The 26,642-nt window shown below is 45.4% G+C and overlaps 1 protein-coding gene, 2 long non-coding RNA genes and 1 other non-coding gene across 6 annotated transcripts; 2 read left to right on the plus strand and 2 right to left on the minus strand.

Moving 5' to 3' along the window:
• The first annotated feature begins 1,667 nt into the window (after nt 1-1,667).
• LOC129137183 (putative golgin subfamily A member 8I) lies at nt 1,668-12,379 on the plus strand. Of its 3 annotated transcripts, XM_054667261.2 has the most exons (19): nt 1,668-1,877; nt 3,550-3,669; nt 4,563-4,622; nt 4,804-4,884; nt 5,738-5,776; nt 6,039-6,086; nt 6,175-6,259; nt 6,355-6,461; nt 7,504-7,590; nt 7,697-7,804; nt 8,000-8,087; nt 8,490-8,746; nt 9,002-9,070; nt 10,318-10,393; nt 10,826-10,917; nt 11,493-11,593; nt 11,676-11,773; nt 11,869-12,024; nt 12,109-12,379. In XM_054667261.2, exons 1-19 carry the CDS (start codon nt 1,830-1,832, stop codon nt 12,282-12,284), a joined length of 1,896 nt encoding a protein of 631 aa, XP_054523236.1. In that variant the 5' UTR covers nt 1,668-1,829; the 3' UTR covers nt 12,285-12,379. The 3 variants fall into 3 exon arrangements, with proteins under 3 accessions (XP_054523236.1, XP_054523237.1, XP_063650512.1); XM_054667262.2 differs by lacking the exon at nt 9,002-9,070; XM_063794442.1 differs by lacking the exons at nt 4,563-4,622; nt 10,318-10,393; nt 10,826-10,917 and adding an exon at nt 11,294-11,347 and having other exon boundaries at nt 1,743-1,877; nt 3,550-3,656; nt 4,734-4,884; nt 9,002-9,115.
• On the plus strand, nt 11,594-11,676 carry MIR1233-1 (microRNA mir-1233-1). Its single transcript, NR_035584.1, has one exon. It is a non-coding gene; the product is annotated as a microRNA mir-1233-1 (primary transcript).
• A 2,341-nt stretch (nt 12,380-14,720) lies between the features above and the next one.
• Nucleotides 14,721-17,061, minus strand: LOC134808498 (uncharacterized). The gene is made up of 2 exons (XR_010151564.1): nt 16,609-17,061; nt 14,721-14,884 (listed from the first exon to the last, which is right to left on the minus strand). It is a non-coding gene; the product is annotated as an uncharacterized LOC134808498 (long non-coding RNA).
• Nucleotides 17,062-18,655: 1,594 nt separating this feature from the next.
• Nucleotides 18,656-22,893, minus strand: LOC134808499 (uncharacterized). The gene is made up of 3 exons (XR_010151565.1): nt 22,826-22,893; nt 21,719-21,749; nt 18,656-18,740 (listed from the first exon to the last, which is right to left on the minus strand). It is a non-coding gene; the product is annotated as an uncharacterized LOC134808499 (long non-coding RNA).
• Between the last annotated feature and the right edge of the window lie 3,749 nt (nt 22,894-26,642).

Genomic DNA, 26,642 nt, shown 5'->3' on the forward strand with positions numbered 1-26,642 from the left:
TTTTGTAACTGTAGAATCTTAAAAAAAAAAAAAAATGAAAACTTTGGCCGGTGCCTGTAATCCCAGCACTTTGGGAGGCCGAGGCGGGTGGATCACGAGGTCAGGAGATGGAGACCATCCTGGCTAACATGGTGAAACCCTGTCTCTACTAAGCCAAAATACAAAAAATTAGCCAGGCGTGGTGGCGGGCGCCTGTAGTCCCAGCTACTCAGGAGGTTGAGGCAGGAGAATGGCGTGAACCCAGGAGGCGGAGCTTGCAGTGAGCCAAGATCGCGCCACTGCACTCCAGCGTGGGTGACAGAGCGAGACTCCATCTCAAAAACAAAAAAAAAAACAAAAAAAAGAACATGTCATCCATACTTCTAAGGTGTTGTAAAGATGTGTAAAGTTTTCACTTTTTGCATCATATTCACATGTGGCTATATGCCCTTTTCTCTTCAAAGTTTTCTTTATCTTGATTACTTATCAGAGGCTTGACTGTTTTATTATCTCAGTCTTTTGAAAGAATCCTCCTTTAGTTTTATTTTTTAAATCTAGTGGTTTTTCTTTTTCCTTTTTCCTTACGTCTTAATTATTTCCCCCTTTTTGTTTGCTTTGCTTTTCCTAGTTAAGTGGATCAATGTAATTTAAATTGCTTTTTAAACAAACATGTAAGGGTATACATTTTCGTTGGGTGCTGTTTGACTTTGTTGCACAAGTCTTAAAATCTAATTTTTAATAGCTTGTATTTTCTAAATTATTTTATTGCATCTTTTGTTCACATTGCTCTTACTATTAATTTTTTATTGTTATTAATTAATTAATTTATTTATTTAATTATTGAGATGGAGTCTTGCTCTGTAGCCAGGCTGGAGTGCAGCGGCATGATCTTGGCTCACTGCAAGCTCCACCTCGGGGGTTCATATCATTCTCCTGCCTCAGCCTCCCAAGTAGCTGAGACTACAGGTGCCTGCCACCATGTCCGGCCTTTTTTGTATTTTTAGTAGAGATGGGGTTTCACCGTGTTAGCCAGGATGGTCTCGGTTTCCTGACCTCATGATCCACCCACCTTGGGCTCTCAAAGTCCTGGAATTACAGGCATGAGCCACTGCACCTGGCCCAAAAGCTTTGTGTTTTTACAGATATTAGACATGTTTCTTGTTTAAGAAAAAAAATCTTAATGAAAACGTAGGAGAATGAGAAACATTTTTCCAAAAAAGAGAAATCATTGTGATTATTTTATCTTATTAGAATGTTGGATAATATAGTCTGCTTCATTAATCATCAAGCATGCTATGCATTTTCCATTTTATAGGATCTGTATCTCAGTTAAGGTAATACTGGTAATTTTTGTACCGTAATCAAAGATGAAAAATATAGGCCAAAATCATAGACCTTGCATAGAAGCTGGATAATGAAGACAGCTATGGAGAAAAACATAGATACACACACACGGACACACATATATATAAAGTATACACACATATATTTTTTAAAGTTTTAAAGCTTTTAAAGCAAAAGCCGGCCCCTCTTCTCTTCCAGAGTGGGAGGCCTCTCCCCTCTCTTAGAGTGGGTGGGGAGAGCGGTTGCATGGGCAGCTTTCCTTGTGAGCCACAGGTCCCTCTGAACACACTGCTGTCTGGCCACGCCCCCTTTCCTTTTCATCTTTCTCATTGACCAATGGGCTTGGAGCATTAAGGCCACACCCCTATTCCGCATTCTACTGGGGCCCTGGTTACGCCTCCTCTGGCTCAGTCACACAGCTGCCTGGTAGGTGACTGGAGGCTTGATCGGTTCTCATTGAGATTTTGCTGCTGTGACCCCAACCCTACCTCCCTCCCCACCCTGCAATGGCAGAAGAAACTCAACACAACAAATTGGCTGCAGCCAAGAAAAAGGTAAAAACGCACTAGGTCATAGCCCTCAACCCAGCCACAGATCCCCTCTGATGACAAGACCCCTGCCAGAGTCTATACGACTCCTGAGGCACACTGGACTGGTCCCCCCTACCCCGGTGCCTCTGGGCTACCCCCATCAAAGTTTTGTCAGTCAGCCCCACCCCTTCAGCAAGCAGCCCAGTCCTTGCCCTCGCCAATCACCCCAGGGTGACTTTGGGTGGGTGACTCCTGGGGCTTCCCGCTCCATTACTGGGCCCTCATCTCCTGCCGCCCCAAGCTTGATCTCCCTGGGCTCTTTGGGCTCTCATCTCCAAGGAGCCAGGCCCCACCCTCGCCAGTCATCCCTGGGTGACTTTGGACTGGTGACTCCTGGGACTCCCTGCTGCAGACTGTGCCCTCCCCTCCTGCTGCCTCAAGGTCGACCTCCCTGGGTTCTTTGTGCTGGCGTCTCCAAGGAGCTGGGTCCCAACCCTGTGCTTCCCTCCCCCATCGTGGAGCGGTGACTTGGACATGGTGCTGACATGGTCCCTCCCCCCGACCAGGAGGAGTGGAATGTTGTGATGTCACAGTCCACCTAGTAACTGCCGTTACTGCAAGACTGGCCTTTGATCTTACGACCCAGTCCCCTAAGCATTCTCACCCCATTTCTGGTTCCTCTGGTCACAGCACAAATTTCCAGCTGGAAGGGGAATGGAGACTCTGGGACCTAGGAGCAAGAGGTTCCAGGCTGCCTCACTCCCTTACAGATGTTGACGGTGGGAAAAGCCTACACTTCCCCCATGAACTCAAAAACATTGACAGTATCTCTGGGCGGCAATGAGAGAATGGGTTTGATTTGGTTTTCTCCCAGGCTTCTACTTTCCAGAGAGATTTTAACATTTTTTTCTGAGTTCTCCACCTCATATTCTAATTCTCCATGGTTCTGGGACCAGACTCTCCTTCAGTCAGTGGTCTCTGAAGTGACATTTGCTCATCTTCTGTGGAATAGATCTTGGGAAACTGAACTTGACACCTTGAATCTTCCTCATATTATCTCAACCTTGGGTACTTTGAGTGCCACAGGATAAATGTGGGACATCTTTCTGAAGCATCAGTTTCCCTTGATTCTCTTGAGATCAAGAGAAAAAACATGAATGTACTTAGGGATCACAGTCACATAGGTTTCTAAGAGTATACCAGACCTCTCTCTGAAATGAGGCTTGGGTTGTCCTCTTTCTGATAAATTCTGATTTAAGAGAAAGGCTGCCTTCTGCCATGAGGACACATTGATATAAAAGTTTGAGAGGTACTGGTGCACTTCTTCACACTAACAGACGTGTGAGGATGTGTGACTCTAAACCACATGGCATACAGTTCCTGCCTACTTAATGTTTACTTTTCTACCTCTGCCTCTGGTTTTGGTCCCTGGCAGCTGCTGATTCTTGGCAAAACCTCAGAGCTTGGAGTCAGAAGACTGAGTTTCAAAGTTCCAGTATTGCCTTTTTCTTTTTTTTTTTTTCTAGCCATGATATCAATCCTTCTCAGTCACTAAATGAGTGTGACAACACCTTGTACAGTTGTTGGTGTCATTAAATCAGATGGTGTGTAAGTGTATTTTGTAAAAACTGTAAAGGAGGATGTGGCTGCAGGGGCTGATGGTTCTCATGAGTATTACTGCTCTTCCTTCCAACAGTTAAAAGAATATTGGCAGAAAAACAGCCCTAGAGTTCCAGCAGGAGCGAACAGGAACAGGAAAACAAATGACAGTATCCCTGAGACAGCCACTTCTGGTGGTTGCCAGTCACCTGCGGATGTGAGTCTTGGCTGACCAGGCTTCTGGGGACAGGGGGCCCAAGGGGCAATAGAGGGTAATTCTTAAGATTGTGGATGGACTGCTGGGTACTGGTTAAGAATTCTGGCTTTAGCCGGGTGTGGTGCCCCACGCATGTAATCCTAGCACTTTGGGAGGCCAAGGCAGGCGGATCATGACATCAGGAGATCGAGACCATCCTGGTTAACATGGTGAAACCCTGTCTCTACTAAAAATACAAAAACATTAGCCAAGCATGGTGGCGTGTGCCTGTAGTCCCAGCTACTCAGAAGGCTGAGGCAAGAGAATGGTGTGAACCTGGGAGGTGGAGCTTGCAGTAGCCAAGATTATGCCACCGCACTCCAGCCTGGTGACAGAGCAAGACTCTGTCTCAAAGAAAAAAAAAAAAAGGAATTCTGGGTTTGAATCCTGCCTCTCCATCTGCTCTGCTAGGGATATGATTTAGGGCAAGTTGCTAGACCTCATCGGGCCTCTCTTTTCACATCTGTATAATAGAGGTGATATTGTTTCACTTCCATTTGTGAAGTTTAAATGAGATTTGTTATTGTTGTTTTTATGTTAATCCCTAGTACATGGCCTGCTGTAAACACTCAGGACACCCAGGATATGGTTTGATTTTCCTCATCCCCAGTCTCAAGGGGAAACCAGGACAATGAGAACAGCCACTTGCCATCAGGAGTCACTGAAGGGGCCCCAGGATGGGATGGTGGGGAGATAAGAACCATGAGAGAAGTTGGCACAAAGGAGTTATGGGACAAAGGGTCCAAGATAGGCAGAAAAGAAAATGTTGCCAGTTGATGGGGAAGAAAGGAAGTCAGAGGGCTCAGACACTGTGGGGGACAGAACATCTCCATGTGCACTCTCATCTCTTGTAGTCAGCAACAGGTTTCCACAGGGAAGGCCCTACATCATCTGCTACCCTGAAAGATCTGGAGGTAAGAGGCTCTGGGCGAAGGTGCAGTGACCCTTCGGGTCAACCCCCCAACCTCCTCCTTCAGGTGGGACTGGGTGCCCCTCTGCCAGCTGAGACAGCCCACACACTCCAGCCCTAATGATTGTTCTCTCTACCTCTCCCCCTACTCCTGCTCCACCTCCTCCTCTCTGCATGCACCTCAGAGCCCGTGCCAAGAACAAGCAGTAGTCCTGGATTCAAGGTCCGTAGAAATCGGTCAACTGAAGAACACCATCAAATCTTTGGTAAGAGTCCACTGGGGTCCCCTGATTCCACGCTGCCAATCCTGGGCTCCAGTTTCCCCTTGGGGCCCTGAAGAAAGGGGCTGGGGGTCCCTGGTGCCTGGGACAAATAGGGAGCTTGGGTGCCCAGGCCTCACCTGGAGGGACCCCAGAGCATGCAGCATGGCTCTTCTTTTGCTGCCCTCTTTGCCGACTCTCTCCTCTCCAGACACCCCTGCTCGAGTCCTTGCTACACGCGCCCTGGGGTTGTTGCCTCTTGGGGAAGTGCTAGCCTGACTGGTTGTCAAGGGCCCCATATTTCTGCCATGACTCAGTCCCTAATTTGCTCTTTGATTCTGGACAAGCCACCTCTCCTTTTTGGGCTCGTGTTTCCAGAGGAGGTAGTGAGTATCAAAGGTCTCTGTTAGCTCTCGAGTCTGAGATTTAAAGGCTCCCTAGAATGGAAACCTCAGGGCTAAGGGCTCCTGTCTGTCCTTTTCCATCCTATATCTGCTGTAAAGAACTGTACCTGGTCCATACATGCGCAGTAAATGTTTATTGAATGAACCCACTTTTCTAAATCACAAGCTGCCAGCAGGAGGGGCCTTTCTCAAACTCCATCTCTAGAGGTTTGTGTTGCTGTCCTCTCAAGAGATTCCAGATTCAGACTTTGAGTTCTGTGGCTGTGGGCAAAAGCCAACAAAGACCCAAATCCTCTGTCCTTGGGAGCTTGAGGAGAGTTTACCGGTTTGAGTTCCCACTGGGTCTGAGAACTTTGCCTTTAAAATCCATTCCTGGCCCCTGCCTACCGCTTCCTGGTCTGGGGAATAGAGTTGAGGGGGCCACCCTCCATCACCTTATTTGACTCTCCCCACAGAAACAACAGAAGAAACAAGTGGAACATCAGCTGGAAGAAGTAACGTGATTTCGTTTCCTCGCAACATGACTGCTGGGTTTGGGGGGCACTCAGACATACAGGCCCCAGTCTCGTCTCACCCACTCCCAGCCTGGGGAAGAAGGCTCACCCCTCAGATTCCACCCCATCCCCACAGGGCCCCTGATAACCTGGTCCCATGGGTGGGCCTGTCCTGGGGCATTGGTGGCATTCTGGGGGCATGTCTCTTGCTGTGCCATCTCTGCCTCCCCCTGGTAAGAGCTCTGTCTTCCTCTTCCTACAGGAAAAGAAAGCAAACAACAAGAAACAGAAAGCCAAAAGGGTGCTAGAGGTGAGTGGAGGGTGTGCAGTTTCCTCCTGTCCTCCGGAGAAGGTTTCTTTCCTTCTCCTTCAGCACTTGCTTGGCTTTTCTCCCAAAGGTTCAAATCCAGACATTGAACATACAGAAAGAGGAACTAAATACGGACCTGTACCACATGAAACGTTCTCTCAGATACTTTGAAGGTGGGAATCTGGGCACCCTGTCATCCTTTAAACTGGCACTTTGACAGGTCTTCAGGGGGAGTCCTTTGGGCCCCATCTCAACTCTCTCATTACAGAAAAGTCCAAGGATCTGGCTGTCTGCCTGCAACATTCATTGCAGCGTAAAGGAGAGTTAGAGAGTGTTCTCTCTGATGTCATGGCCACACAGAAGAAGGCAAACCAGGTGAGTCCAACCACCTGCCCCATCCCCTGGGAGCCTGGCTTTGCAGATGGAGGAGTGAGCCTAAAGGTCCCTTCTGCAGGATGGCGTGTCCTGCCCAGAAGGCAGCATGGCCATTTCTTGCTACTTTTTTGTATGGTTTTTAGTGGCAGCCTGGGGCTGAGTCAGCTGCTGTGGGTGAGTTGGGGGTCACTGTGTGGAGTGAGCACTGGACGCAGAGCTTGGAGGCCAAGTGCCTGCCCCGCCCTTACCTGGCTGTGGTCTTGGGCAAGTCCTAGGTGGGGTATTGGGTACTTGTACTGTGAAGGTACAGAAGGTACCTTTAGTATGTTACCATTTCTGTAGAAAGAGGAAACGTGTGCGTGTGTGTGTGTGTGTGTGTGTACATACTATGATAATATACATAAAACATGTCTGCAAGGGTTCATAAAAAATTCAGGAGAGAGCAACAAGATGGCCGGGAGATACTTCCCTTCTGTACCTTCTGAGTTTTGGACTATGCAAATGTATCATCCATTCAAAAAGTGAACAAAAGATTAATTTTCCCCTTCCTATCTGTGCCCCCATCCCCAGCAAGAAAAACGGGCTTAGAGAATTGGATAGACCTGGGTGTTTATATCCCAGCTCTGCCTAAGTGAACTTAGGCAAGCACTTAACCTCAAATACTCCATGTTTTTTCATCTCCACAATAGAGGGAATCATAGTAACTGTCTCCTATGGTGGTTGCGAGGATTAAATGGGATTGTTAGCATGGTACCTGGTGAAGCATTCCACAAAGGTTCAAACAGTGGTAATAATAACAGTAATAACAATAGCAATATTATCTGATCTCTCTGGGCCTCTGTTAGCCAGCTATAAATTCAATCTCATTCCCTGTCCGTTCCAACTTTACTGAGTTCTTTTAAAAACCAGACCACGGGCTTGGAAATGCCTTGATCTTTACTGACCGAGTTGTATATTGGGCCTAGCCCTAGCCCTTTTAAGGGGCACTGTGTGGAATGGCCCAGGCTCTCCAGATTGAAACTTTTCACTCTTCGCCATCCAGTTGTCCGGCCCCAGTAAAGCACGTACGGAGTGGAAGTTAGAGCAGTCCATGCGGGAGGAGGCACTGCTGAAAGCGCAGCTGACACAGGTGAGGTTTTCCGAGGGAGTTATGTGGAAGGACGATGACCCCAGGTGGCCAGGAGCAGGTGAGGACCAGTGACAGCCCTTCCTAACTTCTGTGCCCATTCTTGCAGTTGAAGGAGTCATTTCAACAACTCCAATTAGAAAGACATGAGTATGCTGAACATCTAAAAGGAGAGAGGGCCCGGTGGCAGCAGAGGATGAGAAAAATGTCGCAGGAGGTGAGATCTGACCCTTCAGCCCCCCAACATTAGATAGGTCACTGGATCTTTCTGGGCATCTGTAAAATGGGAATAGTACAGCCAGAGGTGGTCATGGGTCTGGGCTTTGTGGAGGTAGGGGCAGAGAGGGAGAGGGCAGCCTGTCCAGCCACCAGCCCCTCTCTCCAGGGCCCTTTCCCCCTGTGCGTTGGGCAGATTTGCACATTAAAGAAACAGAAGCAGCAAGATATGCGTCGGGTAGAGAAGCTGGAGAGGAGCTTGTCCAAACTCAAAAACCAGACGGGTAAGATGGGGCTGGCATGGCCTGGCAGCAGGACTGGCATCAGAGGGCTGTGAGGGTGGCTTAGAATGCCCCAGGGAGGTGGGTGGATGGAAGGGCTTTGAGGCAGAGGGAAAGAGATCTGTGCCAGGAGACGGCAAGTCTTGTCATCTCAATGAGTCTCAGTGTCCCCATCAGCAAAGAGGGCCCGTTGTGAGCCACCCGCAGTGCTCTTTCTCTGAAAGTGCTTTGGAAGACTGGCTACCATCTGGGTACGAGGAATCATTAGCAGTGAGGCCAAGTTTGAGGAGCCTGAGAGGAGCTGTGCGCCAAGAGGAGGGTTTTTCTTTTCTTTCTTTCTTTCATTTTTTTTTTTTTTTTTTTTTTGAGCATCCAGAGGCCCTTATTATCTGCTTCCTTTGTCAGCTGAACCCTTGCCCCCGGAGCCCCCAGCAGTGCCCTCTGAGGTGGAGCTGCAGCACCTGAGGAAGGAACTAGAGAGAGTGGCAGGAGAGCTCCAGGCACAGGTCAAAAACAATCAGCACATGAGTCTCCTGAACCGGCAACAAGAAGAGAGGATTCAGGAGCAGGAAGACAGGCTTTGGAAGCAGGAGGAGAGGCTTCAGGAGCAGCACGAGAAGCTTCAGCAGCTGGCCAAGCCACAGAGCGTCTTCGAGGAGCCGGTGCGTTGCCCCAACTGGGGAGCCTGCCCTCCTCCCTAGCCCTCCGGGCCTTTGTTTCCCCACCTCTAAAATGGGGCAGTGTAGCCCTCACGTGAAAGGTTACTTCTAAAGGCACCTGTGATCCAGGTGGCTGTGGGAGAGAGGGGGTGATTTTTCTAACCTGCCTCCAGCCTTCCCAGTGCCATGGGAGGCAGACACCAAGTTCTGGGGTCTCCAGCTGCAGTGGGTGGCTGCTGATTGCTTCTCTCTGTCCAGAACAATGAGAACAAGAGCGCACTGCAGTTGGAGCAGCAAGTAAAGGAGCTACAGGAGAAGCTTGGTGAGGTGAAGGAGTCGGAAACCTCCACCCCATCCAAGAAGGGCTGGGAGGTGGGCAGCAGCCTCTTGGGAGGGGAGGTGCCAGGCCAGAGGCAGCTTCCAGCCTGGGGGCTGGTGACCACAGCACCCCCCAGGGCAGTCCTGTTTCTTGCTTCCTGCCTCTGACTTTTAAAGGTGGGTAGCCCTGGGCTCCTCTCAGGTCTGGACATCATCATCCCAGCTAGAGGCATGGAGCCCCCAGTCACAGGAGAAGAGACAGTGCTATAACAGGCTCCTTATACCAGGTGCAGTGGCTCATGCCTATAATCCCAGCACTTTGGGAGGCTGAGGCAGGAGAATCACTTGAGGTCGGGAGTTTGAGATCAGCCTGGCCAATGTGGTAAAACCTCATCTCTACTAAAATTACAAAAAAAAAAAAAAAAAAAATTAGCAGGACATTGTGGCGCATGCCTGTAATTCCACCTACTCGGGAGGCTGAGGCACGAGAATTGCTTCAACCCAGGAGGTGGAGGTTGCAGTGAGCTGAGATTGCACCACTGCACTCCAGCCTGGGCCACAGAGTGACACTCTTGTCTGAAAACAAAACAAAAAGCCTCCTTAGATTAAAACTGGATTCCAGCCTCGGTTCCACTGGTCACCATTCAAGTACTTTGCATCTCTAAGTCTCTGTTTCTTTAACTTCAAAGGGAAGTTAGCATTTTCCTTACAGAGGTGCTGAGGATTAAATGAGAAGAGGGTATGAGATTTGAGGCTGGGGAAGGAGGCATGGGGTTCTAGGAAAGGGAGGCAGTCACTTAGGCCCAGAGTAAGGGGACAGGGGCCTGGGTAGCTGACAGAGCCCCACAGTGCCCTCGCTACCCTATTAATGGGCCCAGAATCTGGAAACCAGCCACCACGTGCCCTCACACCCAGGGTCTTCCTGCAGGTGGAGCTGAAGAGCCAAGAGGCTCAGAGTCTGCAGCAGCAGCCAGACCATTACCTGGGTCACCTGCAGCAGTCCGTGGCCACCTATCAGCAGCAGGTGGCCGCCTATCAGCAGCTGACCTGTGAGAAGGAGGCGCTGTACAGGCAGTGACTGCAACAGACCCAGCTAATGAACCAGCTGCAGCAGCAGGAAGCTTGAGGCAAAGCAGTGGCTGAGATGGCCTGCCAAAAGTTGCAGGAGACCCAGGGGAGGGAGCTGCCGAGGATGGGGCTGTGAGGGGGACGACCTGGCAAACTCCATCCCTTCTCATTCTTTCCTGGCCCCTTAGGAGCACCTGGAAGCGGCCAGCCAGCAGAACCAGCAGCTAACAGCCCAGCTTAGCCTCATGGCTCTCCCTGGGGAAGGTACGGGAGACCGCTCAGAGGAAGAGGAGAGAGCCCCAGGAGGAAGGGGGGACTGCTAGCAGCGTAGGATTGAGGAGTTGGAAGAGACCTTTAGAACAGCTGGTCATTATGCCGACCGGGTGCCTGCACTAAGTTCGGCATCAGTGTGGTGACCTCCTGTGAGCGGGGGGGTCACCAAGTTGCCTAAGGATGGCTGAACTGGCCAAGGTCAGAAAGGGAGCAGGTCAGAACTCCCACATCGACCAGTAGTGGGAGTGTGCCTGGGCGGAATAGCAAGATCTTGATTCTTAAAAGTAAAAATAAAGAACAACAGCTCATTGCTCTCTGGGGAGGGGCTGGCTCAGGGTTACACAGTGAGGGTGGAGGTAGAGGTGGGCCCACAGTACCTCCCTTGTTGGGTTGTCTGAAGACCCCTCTGGCCACCCCCCACAGGACACGGAGGAGAACATCTGGCCAGTGAGGGGGAGGAGGCACCTCAGCCCATGCCGAGTGTCCCAGAGGACCTGGAGAACAGGGAGGCCATGGTGAGCCTGACTCCCCCCTGCACCCATTTTGCCACCTTTCTCTGTGGTCCCTCCAAGACCACTTTATGCTCTTTGTTTCCCTGCCTTCTGATTTCTCTGGACCCTCACCCCTTCCGAGAGCCAGTGGTCAGACACCATTTCACCTGTGACCAACAGTTGCACTCTCTGAGGCCCCAAGGGAAGGGGCTGCGCTCCACCTCTCTGCCCCATTTCTTCTGTGTATGCCCCTAGAAGAATGCTCACATCTTGCCCTCAGGTGGCATTTTTCAAGTCCGCTGGAGCTAGTGCCCAGGAGAAGCAGGCACAGTTACAAGAGCAGGTGAAAGAGCAGAGGGTGTGCTGCCAGCGCCTGGCTCACCCGGTGGCCTTGGCCCAGAAGGAGCCAGAGGCAGCCAGAGGCCCTGGAGCCCCAGGGCCTGGGGGCGAGTCTGTGAGTGGGGAGACCCACTGGGCCCTGCAGGAAGTCACGGAGAAGCTGGCCCATGCCAGGACTCACCTCCACCTTCTCCATGACTTGAAAATGCCACCTGAGGGCAGGTCGCTGCCGAGATGTGACTGCAATATTTTGGCTCCAGAGCAGCTTTATGGACCACCTGGAGGAGAAGGCTGACCTGAGTGAGCTGGTGAAGAAAAAAGAACTTTGCTTCATCCGCCACTGGCGAGAGAGATGCCATCAGTGAGTGGGAGGCCAGGGCATGGCAGGGGGAGCTGCAGGGCCGTCGGAGGGGCCCCAGCATCTGAGCCCTGTCCTCCCGCAGGAAAATCCATCACCTTTTATCAGAACCAGGGGGCCGTGCCAAAGATGCGGCACTGGGAGGAGGACACCATCAGGCTGGAGCTCAGGGAGGAGATGAAGGTAGGGTGGGCAACATCTCTGTGGGGGTGGGGGTGGGGGTGGGTGTGAGGGTGGGCGCAGGCAGCGGCATGGCAGCTGAGCACCCCTCCCTCCAGGTGAAGCTGCTGGAGCTGCAGCAGATGGTATTGCGGCTTACAGCAACTACAACAATGGGCACAGAAAATTCCTGGCCGCTGCCCACAACCCTGCTGATGAGCCCGGTCCAGGAGCCCCAGCTCCCCAGGAGCTTGGGGCTGCAGACAAGCATGGTGGTGAGTACAGCCCTCAGGCGGGGTGGGCAGGCAGGAAGAGGGGGCTCCCACTGTGCTGAGATCCCCGCCTCCCTCTCTCCAAAGATCTTTGTGAGGTGAGCCTCACCTCCTCTGCCCAAGGAGAGGCCAGGGAGGATCCTCTCCTTGACAAGCCTACTGCACAGCCCATCGTGCAGGACCACCAGGAGCACCCAGGCTTGGGCAGCAACTGCTGTGTGCCGTTCTTTCGCTGGGCTCGGCTGCCAAGAAGAAGGAGATAAACATCACCATCATCAAAGAGCTGCTCAAGAAATTTTTAAATAAGAAACCAAGTTATGGGGTTAATCTCCTACACAATTCATTTACTTCCTTTGAATGTTAGAGTCACTCATGATTATTTGTGTTTCTAATTTATAGTTTTAAGTTTATTTGTAAAAAGTTAAAAGAGAGTGGGTGTCTGTGGCTCTCACTGATGTTCACTCTGGCATCCTTTAGCATTTTTCTTTTTTAATTTCATAATTGTAGGTCATTAGCATGCATATCGAGTTCACCCTTACGTGGTGGGAGTTCAAACACACAAAGACCCACTCTTTGCCCAAAACTGTTCTCTTTGGTTTGGAATAGGCTGCCATGCTTTTTAAATGTTATTGCAGCATGTATATTCACTACAGAATTCAGACAAAATTTGCCTATGTTCTGCTGTTGTTTGATCTAATCTTAATCACAGTGAGCTCTTCGTTAGCTCAATATGTAGTTTGCCCCCAAGTGTGCACTGTTTATTACTTTGTAATATGCCACTATGAGTACTGACATTTAGAGTTGTTTAAAGGCCAAGAACTGGAAATAGCCTTTCCTCCATTTTCTGTGTATTGGTGATGGGAGTGAAACCTTTTGGGGGAGCTTTTTAAATCTCACAGAAGAGGAAAGTGGCCTCCTCTGGCAGGTATGTGCAGGATAGAATGTGTTTCATCTGTTCCGGTGCCAGGAATTAGCGGTGTATTATGGTGGTTCCCTTAGGATTTGTATGTGCTCTGGGCTCATGAAGATACTGCATCATGAGCTGCAGCAGTTGCACTCTTTTTCGATGACCTAAAAAGGGCTTATTTCTGAGGAATGAAAGGTTCCCATCGTTGACTGTGGATGTGGAAAGCCTTTCCTAGCTTAGAGCATTTGTATCTACAATACATTTTAAAGTCAGAGTTCATGTTACCTGTTTTAATCACATGACTACATGCCCCAGTACACAAAAGGGCACTGGTTGGCATTCTTCTTAATGTATTTAGTGAAGATCATAAGAAATCCTTTACGAGTTCAAACATCCCTGGAACAGGCATACAGGCTCTAGTCAAGAATGAATTAGAGTGAAGGAAAGCTGTGTGACACCTGGCATTCCTCTCTGTTCACGGAGATTCTTTGAGGCTTGAAGATTGATTTTACCATCTAGACCTCTTTGGCTAATACCTATTCTTCAACCACCTTGGTTACTCTGACATAGGAATTTACTTCTTTTTCCTTGAATGGAAAACACTTTAAAAAATAATAGAAACATTATTATAAACTAATATATGTGAGATACGTAGTTGAAACAAAAAGGAGTTTTAGTAGACGGTATTGTACTCTCTTTGAAAATCAAGGAGAAGTTTATGAAACTTAAAATGTGTACAAACTGCAGTGCAATCTACTGTTCGTGAATGTCAATGTATTATCAGGAAACGTGTCTATACAATCACAGAGTTATATTTTCTCACAGACTTCTTTACAAAGTGAAATACGTTTTTGTACCTCTGGGTTTCTGTTCGGGACATATTTTGTGCAATATTTATGTGATTGTGCCTATGCATGATGAATGAATGCCTTTCAGTTATATATTGCCTAAATTGTAACTTGATGATGCTTGGGAAAGACTCAACAGTTAAAACTTCATGAAGTTCTAATGTCTGTGTTCCAAAACACATCACATTGTTAGGATGCAGGGAGATAGGTGTGTGTGCTCCCTGCGGTGGGGATTTCTAGTTACTAGATCATCTCCATTTTTAGCATTTGGCATCCTCATGATACTTCTATAAATATGACATTAACAGGAGAGCAACAATACGATTTTACCGATGGAATAACAGATTTGCTGGCATTCACTGAAAGAGTGCAAATATTCGGTCCTTGTGACTTCAACTGACTCTTCCAAATTTTATGAATGTATCAATGTATTAGATAAACCCAGTTTCAGAATGATAAAGAAAAAATGTTAGACCAAATAATGCGGCTAATTAACAGTGGTACGATTTCTAGCCCGTGGGTTTAAAATGCACTTAAAGTCCTGTTCTCGCCTTTTATTTTCTGAACTTGCCGCTTTTGCATTCTTTGAGTTCAGTTTAAAGACAGTTACTTTAAGAGCATTTTAAACCCTCGGGCTAGAAATCGGACCACTGTTAATCAGCCACATTATTTGGTCTAACGTTTTTTCTTTTATCATTCCGAAACTGGGTTTATCTAATACATTGATAAATTATTTCAAAGGTATTTTTATCGTTGAAATCACTTCACTTTTACCCTGATAAATATCAGTGACTAGGAATGACCTTCGGATAGCGTTTAGCATCTGTAACCAATCTGACAATAATGTGTTCATGAGGTGCCTATGGATTAAATCACACACTGGCATATTTAAGCTGAAGGTCAGTCTGGAAAATAAATTTACTATATTGACTGAAATACCACTCTTTGTGTAGGTATTTGTCATATATTTAAGAAAAAGCTAAAAAGAATGGAAATTGTATGACAATAACTTAAGTCTTTCTCCAAAGTGCATGCAGTCTTTTGCGATACCTCATTCAGCCGAGTATTTGTGCTCTTCCTCATTCAGTATAAGGCAGCTTTCAGTTTGCTGAGAAGGCAACATTGGAATGTTAGAGTTCATCAGAAACATAGAATTTTAAACTGTGAGTTCCACTGAATACATTTTAATTTCTGTAGGAAGAATCAAAACACCTATTTAAAGATGGCAATATATAATAATCATTTTAAAAGTATTTGATTAAACCTGATAATTTTCCAGAAATGAAAAAAAAAATCAGCTCTAAAACCAAAGCTGATTTTAGAAAATTTGGAAATGTAAATCAGCCCTATCCATAATATAGTTTCTCTAAAACTTTATCTTAAAGAGTCATTTTAAAATAATATAACTATTAAAAATGTAAGTGCTATCTTAATGTTCTGAAATAATTTAAAACATTTTAAAATATGAATACTGTAGTATAAAAGAAAGAAATGGTGGGAACGAAAAGCAGAGAAAGAAATGCCAATTCCAGTCCAAAGTTTTATTTGCCAAGTTTTCTTAGAATGAATTTTACCAGTTTATGAATTATTGTAAACAGAATGTGTCATGGAAATACTGAAAGATTTTTCCCTAGAGTGGCCTTGTTGACTGCTGGTGTGATACCACTGTAATGTAATAAATTATTAAGTTGTTTCAATGTGTTGTTTTTGCCTTAAAATTTTATTTTGCGTTTCTTGAAAACTATAGTATTATTAAAGGTATTGATACTGTGCAAATGCTGGGCATGCTTGGCATGAGATAATGTGTTTCATGTTTACAAAGTTGTAATATAACTATGCAAGTGTTTATTAAAAACCAAAATAAAAAAGTTATGGGTTTTTTTATTAAAAAACTTTTATTAAAGTTTTATAAAAAGTTATTTAATAAAATAACTTTTTATAAAAAAAAGTTATGGGGCGAAAAAGTTATGGGATAAAAAATGTTAAAAAGTTGTGGCAAAAAAACTTCTGGGAAAAAAGTAGAAAAAAGTTTTATGAAAAGTTACAAAAAAAGTTATGAAAAAGAAGTTATGGGATTTTTTTTAAAAGTCATGGAATAAAAATAAAAATTATAAGGAGGCCCCTGTCAGCAAAGCCTGGAGAAGTGGGGCTGGAGTCTCCACCACCACCATGTCCCTACCACCCCTTCCCAGGCACCCCTTTACAATTAGGGTAGCAGCACAAGACCTCTGTCTAATGGGGAAAGACAAACAGACCATTTGCCACCTTGACCAGGGCTGAGTCCCTAAATTTCTGGATGATGATGATTGTTATTTAAGAGCCAGAGACTGGTGGAGTTGGTTTGTTTGGAGGAGGCCTGATGGCCCCCTTACTCTCACCATGGCAACTTTTCCCTCAGGGGGGCTCCCATCTTCTTATTCAGAGAGGTAGCTGAGGCCGGAAAGTGAGGCTAACTGTGGACCAGCGAGGGCATGGGCTGCTGGGGTGGCCCACCTTCCCCGGTGTACATACTGTGTCTTTGTAACATTTTGTATATTCCAGAGGGTAGGGCTGCCCCTGTATCATACCTAGCAGAGGTTGGAGCTGTCACATGGGGAGAAGGTTCTAATAATTATTTGTGGCTGGGAAACTTATTTATTGCTAGCATAGGACAGAGGAAGGAGGCGGGGATGGGGTCGTGGCTCTCTGGTGGTATGATCACAGCTTACTGCAACCTCCAACTCTTAGGCTCAAGTGATCCTCCCACCTCAGCCTCCCAGGTAGCTGGGAGTATAAGCATGCACTACTATGCCTGGCTAATTTTTAAATTTTTTTGTAGAGAAAAGGTCTTACTATGTTGCCAATGCTGGTCTTGAACTCCTGGCCTCAAGCAATTCTCCCATCTTGGCCTCCCAAAGAACTGGGATTACAGGCACGAGACATCGCTCCTGTCCATTAGGTTTTTCTCTTTATTACTGTTTTGTTGTTGTGGTTGTTGTTTTGTTTTGTTTTTTGACAGAGTCTTGGTCTGTTGCCCAGGCTGGAGTGCCGTGGTGTGATCTCGGCTCACTGCAACCTCTGCCTCCTGGTTCAAGCAATTCTCATGCCTCAGTCTGTCGAGTGTCTGGGGTTACAGGCATGAGCCACTGCGCCCCTGGCTAATTTTTGAAGTTTTAGTTGAGACAGAGTTGTGCCGTGTTGGCCAGATTGGTCTTGAACTCCTGCCTCAAACAATCCGCCCTCCTCAGCCTCCCAAAGTGCTGGGATTACAGGGGTGGGCCACTGCTCCTGGCTAAGATCCCATCTCTATTTAAATAAAAAAAGAAAATTCAGAGCATGTGGAATACAGAACACCAAAGTCCAAAGTTATTTACCTCTCTGAGGTAATCTGTGTAAACAATTTGAAATATATCTTTTCAAGTTCATGCTTGCTATGCATATACATACATCTACAAACATACGTTGACATAGTCCCCCTTCCCTGCTGTCATGCTATTAGAGTCTTCTTTTTTTTTGTAGAAATTGGACCAACTCTATGTTCTTTGCTGGCCCATTTTCTCCTATTCAGTGATGTGTTACAAATGTGTGTTTAAGTCAATGTATGCAACTCTTCAATATCATTTTAAAAGGTTAAATATACGATCATATGAAGGCATTAGAATTTATTCCAACAGTTCCATTTTGCACATTTAATAATTTCCATTGATTTGCCAGGGAGAACATTCTCATGCCATGGCTAAATCCTTTTGTACGGCCATCCTTAATTATTCCCTGAAGATAAACTTTTAAATAAAGTTGCTAGATGAGTCTCATTTCTTAAAAAGTTCTTTTTTGGTAGTTTATATGTTACACTGTTGTTTTATATGTACTTGCAAATAGCTATAGTGCCAGTAAAAAATGTGATAAAATTAAACTCTTTCACATATGCCAAAAATATTTTGATTTAGTGCTTCATTAAGTGCATGATTACAGTCTCTGTATCTTTTGATTTACCTTTCCACCTTTACAATTTTCAGCCGAGATACTTAGAGGTCACATAATAAATTAAGGTTTTCTTTTTATAATAATCTCCATCTTTCTAAATTTGGTGAGTCACAGTAAGTTATTTTTGGGTTGTTGAAAGCTGTGGCTCTGTTCTAAATTGGAGCCCAGAAATCATGCCACTTACGAAATATGCTTTGTCTTCCAACATCAGAGTGTCCCGTAGAAGGTGACTGTTCTTGGAATTTAAAAAACCTGAACAGGAAAAGACAAGAATCTGGACACTTTTTCTGTTTCTGATAATATGGCTGAGTAGGTGGACATGCTGGATAGTCCTTGCAAAGATCAAGACATACTTGAACTTGCCAAAAAAAAAAAAAAAAATCCAGAGTCTCTAAGAATGAAGACGAAGTGAAAATCAGAAAGGCTACTACGAGAATAATGGGGAAGCAGCCCCAGTTATCAAGGGATGTTTGCGTGTGTTCAATAAAAAGTTTCAAACCTAAAAAAATCAAGAAAAATAATATAACTGCCCTACATACATACATCATCAACAATTTTTCATTCATGGCATGGCCAGTTTTTGTTTTGTATTTTTTTTTAAAGGTGGGCTTTTGCTGTGGTTGCCCAGGCTGGAGTGCAGTGGCATGATCGTGACTTACTGAAACTTCTGCCTCCCAGGTTCAAGCAATTCTCCTGCCTCAGCCTCCTGAGTAGCTAGGATTACAGGCACCCGTCACAACATCCGGCTAATTTTTGTATTTTTAGTAGAGATGGGGTTTCACCACGTTGGCCAGGCTGGTCTTGAACTACTGACATCAGGTGATTTGCCCGCCTCGGGCTCCCAAAGTGCTGGGATTACAGGCGTGAGCCACCACACCTGGCCACATCCTGTTTTGTTCCATTTGTATTCCCACTTCATGTATATACATTCCTTCTTCCTCTGAATTATTTTGAAGTAAAACCTATATATCATATCATTTTTAAAATTACCTTATATGTATCTGTAGAAGACAAGGAATGTTTAAAAATAAATATACTCATAACGCCATTAAATACCAAAAAATTAATACATTCTGAAAATAGCCACAAATCCAGAGTTCACATTTTCTTGACTTTCTCATAAGTGATTTTTTCTAGGTTATCTATTTCAATCAGATACCTGTTTGCTCATATTTACATTCCTAACTGAACAATGTCTGAAGAGGTACTTAAACCTGACATAAAACGCAAATGAGCTTATGACCAAATGCTTAGTGCAAGAAAAAACTTCACACTGCAAGACGAGTCCCTCCAAATACAGAAAGGACCAGTATTTTAAGAGGTATGTTAACTAAAATGTTGCAGTGTATGGAGCAGAGCAGGAAAAACCTTTAAGTCTGAAAAGTACAAGTAAATTTCATAGTTTCCGTGGTCCTTCCACAACAACCTCTGGCATCTGTTTTCTCTACAATGGAGGTAACAATAGTAGCTATTTCAGAGCAGGAAAAGGCTTAGAGCAGTGCTAGAAGAGGGTGGTGGCTATATAAAGTGTAGCTATTTGTATATTGTAACAAACCAACTTTTTTTTTTTTTTTTTTTAGTCAGTAGTAGATTTCTTTTGGAAAAATAGCAGCCTCCTGTCTGGGGACACCTGCAGTTCCACTAAGTGAACATTGGTGTCTGCTCACCTTTGCCTCTATTTCTCTCAATAATATACTGTCAAGCTGTTCCCTGATTTAGCAATTTTATATACTTTCTTTTTCTTTATTTTTTTTTCCTTTCCCTTTTCCTGAGACACAGTCCCGCTCTGTCGCCCAGTCTGGACTGCAGCAGCGCCATCATGGCTCACTGCCACCTCCACCCCCTGGCTCAAGCAATCCTCCTACATCAGCCTTCAGAGTAGCTGGGACTGCCCGCCGGGCCCACCAGGCCAGGCTAATCTTTATGGTTTTTGTTTTGTTTTTCCATTAAGAGACCTGGTGTCGGGTCAGGCGCAGTAACTCACGCCTGCAATCCCAGCACCCCAGAAGGCGGAGTCCGGCAGATCACCTGAGGTGAGGAGCTGGAGACCAGCCTGACCAACATGGAGAAACCCAGTCTCTACCAAAAAAATAAAAAAATAAAAAACTAACTGGGCATGGTGGCTCACGCCTGCAATCCCAGCCACTCAGGAGGCTGAGGCAGGAGAACCACCCAAACCCGGGAGGTGGAGGCCGCAGGGAGCCGAGACCACGCCACTGCACTCCAGCCTGGGCAACAAGAGCGAAACTCTGCCTCAAAAAAAAAAAAAAAAAAAAGAGACCGGTTTCACCACGTTGCCCAGGCCGGTCTGGAACTCCTAGGCTCAAGTGATCCTCAGTGCTCGGCCGTCCAAAGTCCCAGCTGGGATCACAAGCGTGAGTCACCACGCCAGGCCAATCTATTCCTTTCTGATTAATAAATTGGGCCGGTCACGGTGGCTCACGCCTGGAATCGCACCACCCCGGGAGGCCGAGGCGGGTGGATAACCTGAGGTCGGGAGTTTGAGACCAGCCTGACCAATGTGGAGAATACTCGTCCATACTAAAAAAAAAAAAAAAAAAATACAAAGTTAGCAGGCATGGTGGTTCACACCTGCAATTCCAGCCACTCGGGAGGCTGAGGCAGGAGAACCACCCAAACCCGGGAGGCGGAGGCCCAGTGAGCTGAGTCCACGCCACTGCACTCCAGCCTGGGCAACAAGGGCGAAACTCTACCTCAAAAAAACAAAAAACAAACAAACAAAAAAACAAAGCGACCGGGTTTCACCGTGTTGCCCAGGCTGGTCTGGAACTCCTAGGCTCAAGCGATTCGCCGCGCTCGGTCGTCCAAATTCCTGGGATCACAAGCATGAGCCACCACTCCAGGCCAATCTATTCCTTTCTAATTAATAAATTGGGCCAGGAACGGTGACTCAAGCCTGCAATCCCAGCACCCAGGGAGGCCGAGGCGGGCGGATCACCTGAGGTCGGGAGTCTGAGATCAGCCTGACAAACATGAAGAAACCCCGTCTCTACCAAAAAAAAAAAAAAGCCGGGCATAGTGGCTCACACCTGCAATCCCAGCCACTTGGGAAGCTGAGGCAGCAGAACCAACCAAACCCGGAGGCGGAGGCCACAGGCAGCCGAGACCACGCCACTGCACTCCAGCCAGTCAACAAGAGCGAAATTCTGTCTCAAAAAAAAAAAAAAAAAAAAGAGACCAAGTTTCATCATGTTGCCCAGGCCAGTCTGGAACTCCTAGTCTCAAGTGATCCCCCGCGCTCAGCCATAAAAGTCCTGGGATCAATCGTGAGCCACCACGCCAGGCCGATCAGTTCCTTTATGATTAATAAATTGGGACTTGCGCAGTGGCTCACGCCTGAAATCCCAGCACCCCTAGAGGCCGAGGCGGGCAGATAACCTGAGGTCGGGAGTTTGAGACCAGCCTGACCAACATGGAGAAACCCCATCTCCACCAAAAAAAAAAAAAGAGCCGAGCATGATGGCTCACGCCTGCAATCCCAGCCACTAGAGAGGCTGTGGCAGGAGAACCACCCAAAACCGGGAGGCAGAGGCCCGGCGAGCTGAGTCCACGCCACTGCACTCCAGCCTGGGCAACAAGAGCAGAACTCCGCCTCAAAAAAACACAAAAACAGAAAACAAACAAAAAAAGTGACCCGGTTTCACCATGTTGCCCAGGCTGGTCTGGAACTCCTAGGCTCAAGGGATCCAACACGCTCGGCTGTCCAAATTCTTGGGATCACAAGCATGAGCCACCACACCAGGCCGATCTATTCTTTTCTGATTAATAAATTGGGCTGGGTGCGGTGCCTCACACCTGCAATCCCAGCACCACGGTGGCTCACGCTTACAATCCTGTAGTGGGATTTTTAAGGAATTAGAGAGACTGATGGGGTTTAGGAGGTTATTAATTAATTATTTACGTGCATTGGCCCAGTCGGATTAACATTTAAAGCACTGAGTTCTGAACAAAGACTTACCTTTTAAGCATTTTATGAGGTGAGGGTAGATCTGTGCAGGGTGAAGCATATGATAGAAGTGAGAAACAAAGATAATTGTTCAATTGAATCATGCATTATATTATTTTTTCCTTTTTTAGGAAAAATATGTTTTGTAACTTGAGTTTGTTTAGTGACCTTGCAGTTGTACAGTTAGGGAATTAGGGTTTTTATAATGCCTGGGAAGGGAGGAGAGATAAGGCTCACTGCCACAGAAAAACAGGTAGTAGTTTTTTTTGAAGGACTCCAGCTCTTCTCTTTCTCAGGGGGAATTGGGTTTTTTTACATACAACTGAGTTTTCGTTTACACATTTTTTAATTTCTTTTAATTCCTGTTCCCATCCCAGCACCCTGAGAGGCCGAGGCAGGCAGATAACCTGAGGTCGGGAGTTTGAGACCAGCCCCACGAACATGAAGCCCCATCTCCACCAAAAAAAAAAAAAAAAAAAAAAAAAAAAAAAAATTAGCCGGGCATGGTGGCTCATGCCTGCAATCCCAGCCACTCGGGAGGCTGAGGCAGGAATATTTTCTCCCTCCCTTAGATGAAAGATAGCATATACCATTGTGCACTTTGTTTTTTGACCTGGGGTGGGGTCTCACTCTGTCACTGAGGCTGGAGTACAGTGGTGTGATCTTGGCTCAATGAAACCTCTGCCTCCTAGACTCAAGCTGTCTTCCCACCCCAGCCTCCAGGGTAGCTGGAACCACAGGTGTGTGCCACCACACCCGGCTATTTTTTTTGTATTTTTGGTAGTGACTGGGTTTTGCCATGCTGCCCAGGCTGATATCGGGCTCAGGCGATCCACCTGCCTCAGCCTCCCAGAGTGTTTTCAAAGTGCTGGGAATTACAGGTGTGAGCCACTGCATCCGGCCCATTTTGCACCTTTTTAAACTTCTCTTAGAGATCACTTCATATCTGTTTATAGAAATGTTCTTCATCTTTTTAAAATTAGTACTTTGTAGTGTGGATGTACCACTTTTTTATTCAGTTAGGTTTTTTTTGACATTTGAGTGTTAGGTCTTTTTTTCTGACATTATAAGACTAAAATATGAAAAGGAAAACTAGAAAAAATTTCAAAGAAAATTTACCTGTCTTTGTGATCTTGTTGTAGGGAAACTTTTTGTAATGGTTAGTATCCAGGATATGAAAAATAGCCGAATAATGAAAAGAAAAACTTAAGACAAAATGGGCATAGGATGTGAAGAGTTACTTTATAGAGGAAGAAATTGGAATGGTCAGTAAACATGGGAAAAGATACTTGAACTAGAAACTCATGGATAAATTGAAAGTTAAAATGACTATTCTGTCATCTTCAGATTGGTGAAAATGTAAGTCTGACAGAATTGCTGGCAGAGATATGGGCCAGTGGAAACTCAGCTAGGTAAAGTGGAGTGCAATTTTATAATCTCTAATGAAGTTGAAGACGCACATACCTGAGCAAAAAAACACATGTGTACAAAGAAATTTGGAAAACCTGTTTATCACGGTAGTATTTGCAGTAACATAGGATGATGCATAATGTAAGTTAACCAACAAGAGATTGGATAAACTCATATCCATGTGGTGGAATATTATACAGCAATTAAACATGAACATACTAGATTGAAAAGAATTAACATGGGTAAATCTCATGAAGAAAACTTTGGGTGAAAAAGGCAAGCTGCAGAAGGATATGGGCAATATAATAACATATGTGAGTAGTTCATTTCCATATTTATGTTGTTTCAAAGGAGTTATCGGCCAGGCACGAAGGCTCACACCTGTAATCCTGGCACTTTGGGAGGCTGAGGTGTATCGGGCAAAATTCACCCCCGATATTTCACATAGTTTCTTTTCTATTTTCCCTAAGTGTTGGCCGGTCTGAGAAATAAAGGAACAGAGTACAAAAGAGAAATTTTAAAGCTGGGTGTCTGGGGGAGACGTCACATGTTGGCAGGTTCCGTGATGCCCCCTGAGCCGTAAAACCAGCAAGTTTTTATTAGCGATTTTCAAAAGGGGAGGGAGTGTACGAATAGGGTGTGGGTCACAGAGATCACATGCTTCACAAGGTAATAAAATATCACAAGGCAAATGGAGGCAGGGCGAGATCACAGGACCACAGGACCGGGGCAAAATTAAAATTGCTAATGAAGTTTCAGACACGCATTGTCACTGGTAACATCTTATCAGGAAACAGGGTTTGAGAGCAGACAACTGGTCTGACCAAAATTTATTAGGCAGGAATTTCCTCGTCCTAATAAGACTGGGAGCGCTATGGGAGACCGGGGCTTATTTCATCCCTCTGCTGTGACTGTAAAAGACAGCCGTCCCCAAAGCAGCCATTTCAGAGGCCTCCCCTCAGGGATACATTCTCTTTCTCAGGGATGTTCCTTGCTGAGAAAAAGAACTCAATGATATTTCTCCCATTTGCTTTTCAAAGAAGAGAAATATGGCTCTGTTCCGCCCGGCTCACCGGCAGTCAGAGTTTAAGATTATCTCTCTTGTTCCCTGAACATTGCTGTTATCCTGTTGTTTTTTCAAGGTGCCCAGATTTCATATTGTTCAAACACACATGTTCTACAAACAATTTGTGCAGTTAACGCAATCATCACAGGGTCCTGAGGCGACATACATCCTCCTCAGCTTATGAAGATGACGGGATTAAGAGATTAAAGTAAAGACAGGCATAGGAAATCACAAGGGTATTGATTGGGGAAGTGATAAGTGTCCATGAAATCTTCACAATTTATGTTCAGAGATTGCAGTAAAGACAGGCGTAAGAAATTATAAAAGTATTAATTTGGGGAACTAATAAATCTCCATGAAATCTTCACAATTTATGTTCTTCTGCCATGGCTTCAGCTGGTCCCTCCATTTGGGGTCCCTGACTTCCTGCAACAGAGGTGGGTGGATCACCTGAGGTCAGGAGTTTGAGACCAGCCTGGCCAACATGGTGAAACCTCATTTTGGGGTGTGGTGGTGCATGCCTGTAATCCCAGCTACTCGGTAGGCTGAGGCAGGATAATCACTCGAACCGGGGAGGCGGAGGTTGCAGTGAGCCCAGATTGCAACACTATACTCCAGCCTGGGTGACAGAGCAAGACTCCATCACCAAAAAAAAAAAAAAAAAAAAAAAAAAAAAAAAAAAAAAAAAATCTCTTAGTTTCTGATGGTTTTCCTGACCATATATGTGATGCCGAAGTTGCTTTTTTGTTGTCACACCTATTGGCATCAAGTGCTGAACTTTTCATGGAGTGGCAATTTTTTGGTAATAAAGCAACTTTCAAAATGAGTCTAAGTTTATCTCTGGAAAAGTTTGAAAGAATCAGTGAAGGTTCTTTTAGACAGTATCCATGTTCTACAGATCAGCCATTCTCTCTCTGTCTCTCAAATTTTCAGTAAACCTTTCCACATAGGATGTCAGCACGATTTTAATACATTAAATATATGTAAAATAAGGCAAATTAAGACACAACTCCATCAACTCTCATCTGCTCTGGGCTTATTCCTCTTCATAGTACATAGCACCATCTACGTCATATGCTTATTGTCTGTTTCTATTAGAGCAGGGTATTTTTGTTAGTGCTGTTAGTGTGCTCAGCATATACAGCAACACTTGGCAGACAGTAGGTGCTGAATGAAAGAATGAAGAAGAACAGAACTCATTTTACTAAAGATATTTTGATATCACTTTTGGGATAGGATACTATACATTAAAGATGATACAGTGTTTATTCCAGAATGGTCTTAGCTACAGTGTTCACAGCACAGTATTTGTATACTTAACGCTGTTATCCATTCTACCTTCCTTTGAGGTTGGCATGAGAGTTGCCCGTCAGCGTACGTGTGCTCTTAGAAATCAGGGACAATACTATCATTTTAAGCTTCTTGGCAGTGACGTGTACTTAACTAGATGGTGAACTCATAGGTGGAGGGGGAGTATCTAATGCTTTCGTATTCTGCTTTTCAGCAAATAAATATTACCATACTGTGTGTGTAACATGAGCTATATAAGTGTGTGATGATTAAATTAGAAGATAGGGTTCTCTGCGATCCAGTTTTCCAAGATAAATTTTTGCCTTGTTTTTGTTAGATAATAAAGGTACCATATTGACTGTTGATATATGCCTACTTAGTCATGCTTCTCTTGCAGTAATCTTATCAAATTACCAGCTTTTTACTTTTTTAGAGAGACAGTCCTAGAATTGAGACTCCTCCTTTGCCTACATTCAAAATGAGACTATATTATGTGGGTAGGAAATTTCTGGTGACCTACTTTTAATTTTTAAATTAAAAAAAAATTAGCATAGTTTTATATTTAGCAAAGGTGGTATAGAGAGTTTCTGTGTACCACACAGGCACCCAGTTTCCCCTGTTGCTAACATCTTACATGATTATGGTATACTTGTCACAACTAACAAATCAGTATTGATATATTATAACTAAACTGCATACTTTTAGGGGTAGTGACCCACTTTTAAAGCCTATTTCCCACAATTTGTTAAAAATGACAATCAGTATTGAGTGCCCATGGGTGGTGGCTTCCTGATTCTTCAAAGAAACTGAGTAATTTTGTAACCATTGGGACTTATCAGGAAATAAGGAACTCATAATAATGGGCGCTTAAATTTCCAGTGGAGGAATTGTACAGCTTAACATATGTTTTTGTAAGTTGGGTATTAATAAAGAGGCTGGGTGGGGTTTGATCACTATTAAAACTGATTTGTTTTGTTCCCTGGAAAATATGTTACTACCATATGGTCTACCCTTCATAGACAATCGAGCCTAATATCACTGGGCAGAAAAGGGTTGCCCTGTAGTAGGAAATGTGTCCTCCTGGGACTGAGTTGAGATTTAGTTTAGCACACAGAATAAGTAGCCAATGGCTGCTATGAGACTGACTTCTAGAATTCAAATTGGTATAAA

The sequence above is a fragment of the Pan troglodytes genome, chromosome 16 (assembly GCF_028858775.2).
Source record: "Pan troglodytes isolate AG18354 chromosome 16, NHGRI_mPanTro3-v2.0_pri, whole genome shotgun sequence".
Lineage (NCBI taxonomy): Eukaryota > Metazoa > Chordata > Mammalia > Primates > Hominidae > Pan > Pan troglodytes.

What these genes read in the sequence shown, in the direction of transcription:
- LOC129137183 (XM_054667261.2), top strand. Translation starts at nt 1,830, where the DNA reads ATGGCAGAAGAAACTCAACACAACAAATTGGCTGCAGCCAAGAAAAAG. An exon ending in AAGCCAAAAGGGTGCTAGAG is followed by an intron (nt 6,087 to 6,174) that starts GTGAGTGGAGGG and finishes TTTCTCCCAAAG; the next exon opens with GTTCAAATCCAGACATTGAA. An exon ending in TACAGGAGAAGCTTGGTGAG is followed by an intron (nt 9,071 to 10,317) that starts GTGAAGGAGTCG and finishes CTGGCCCCTTAG; the next exon opens with GAGCACCTGGAAGCGGCCAG.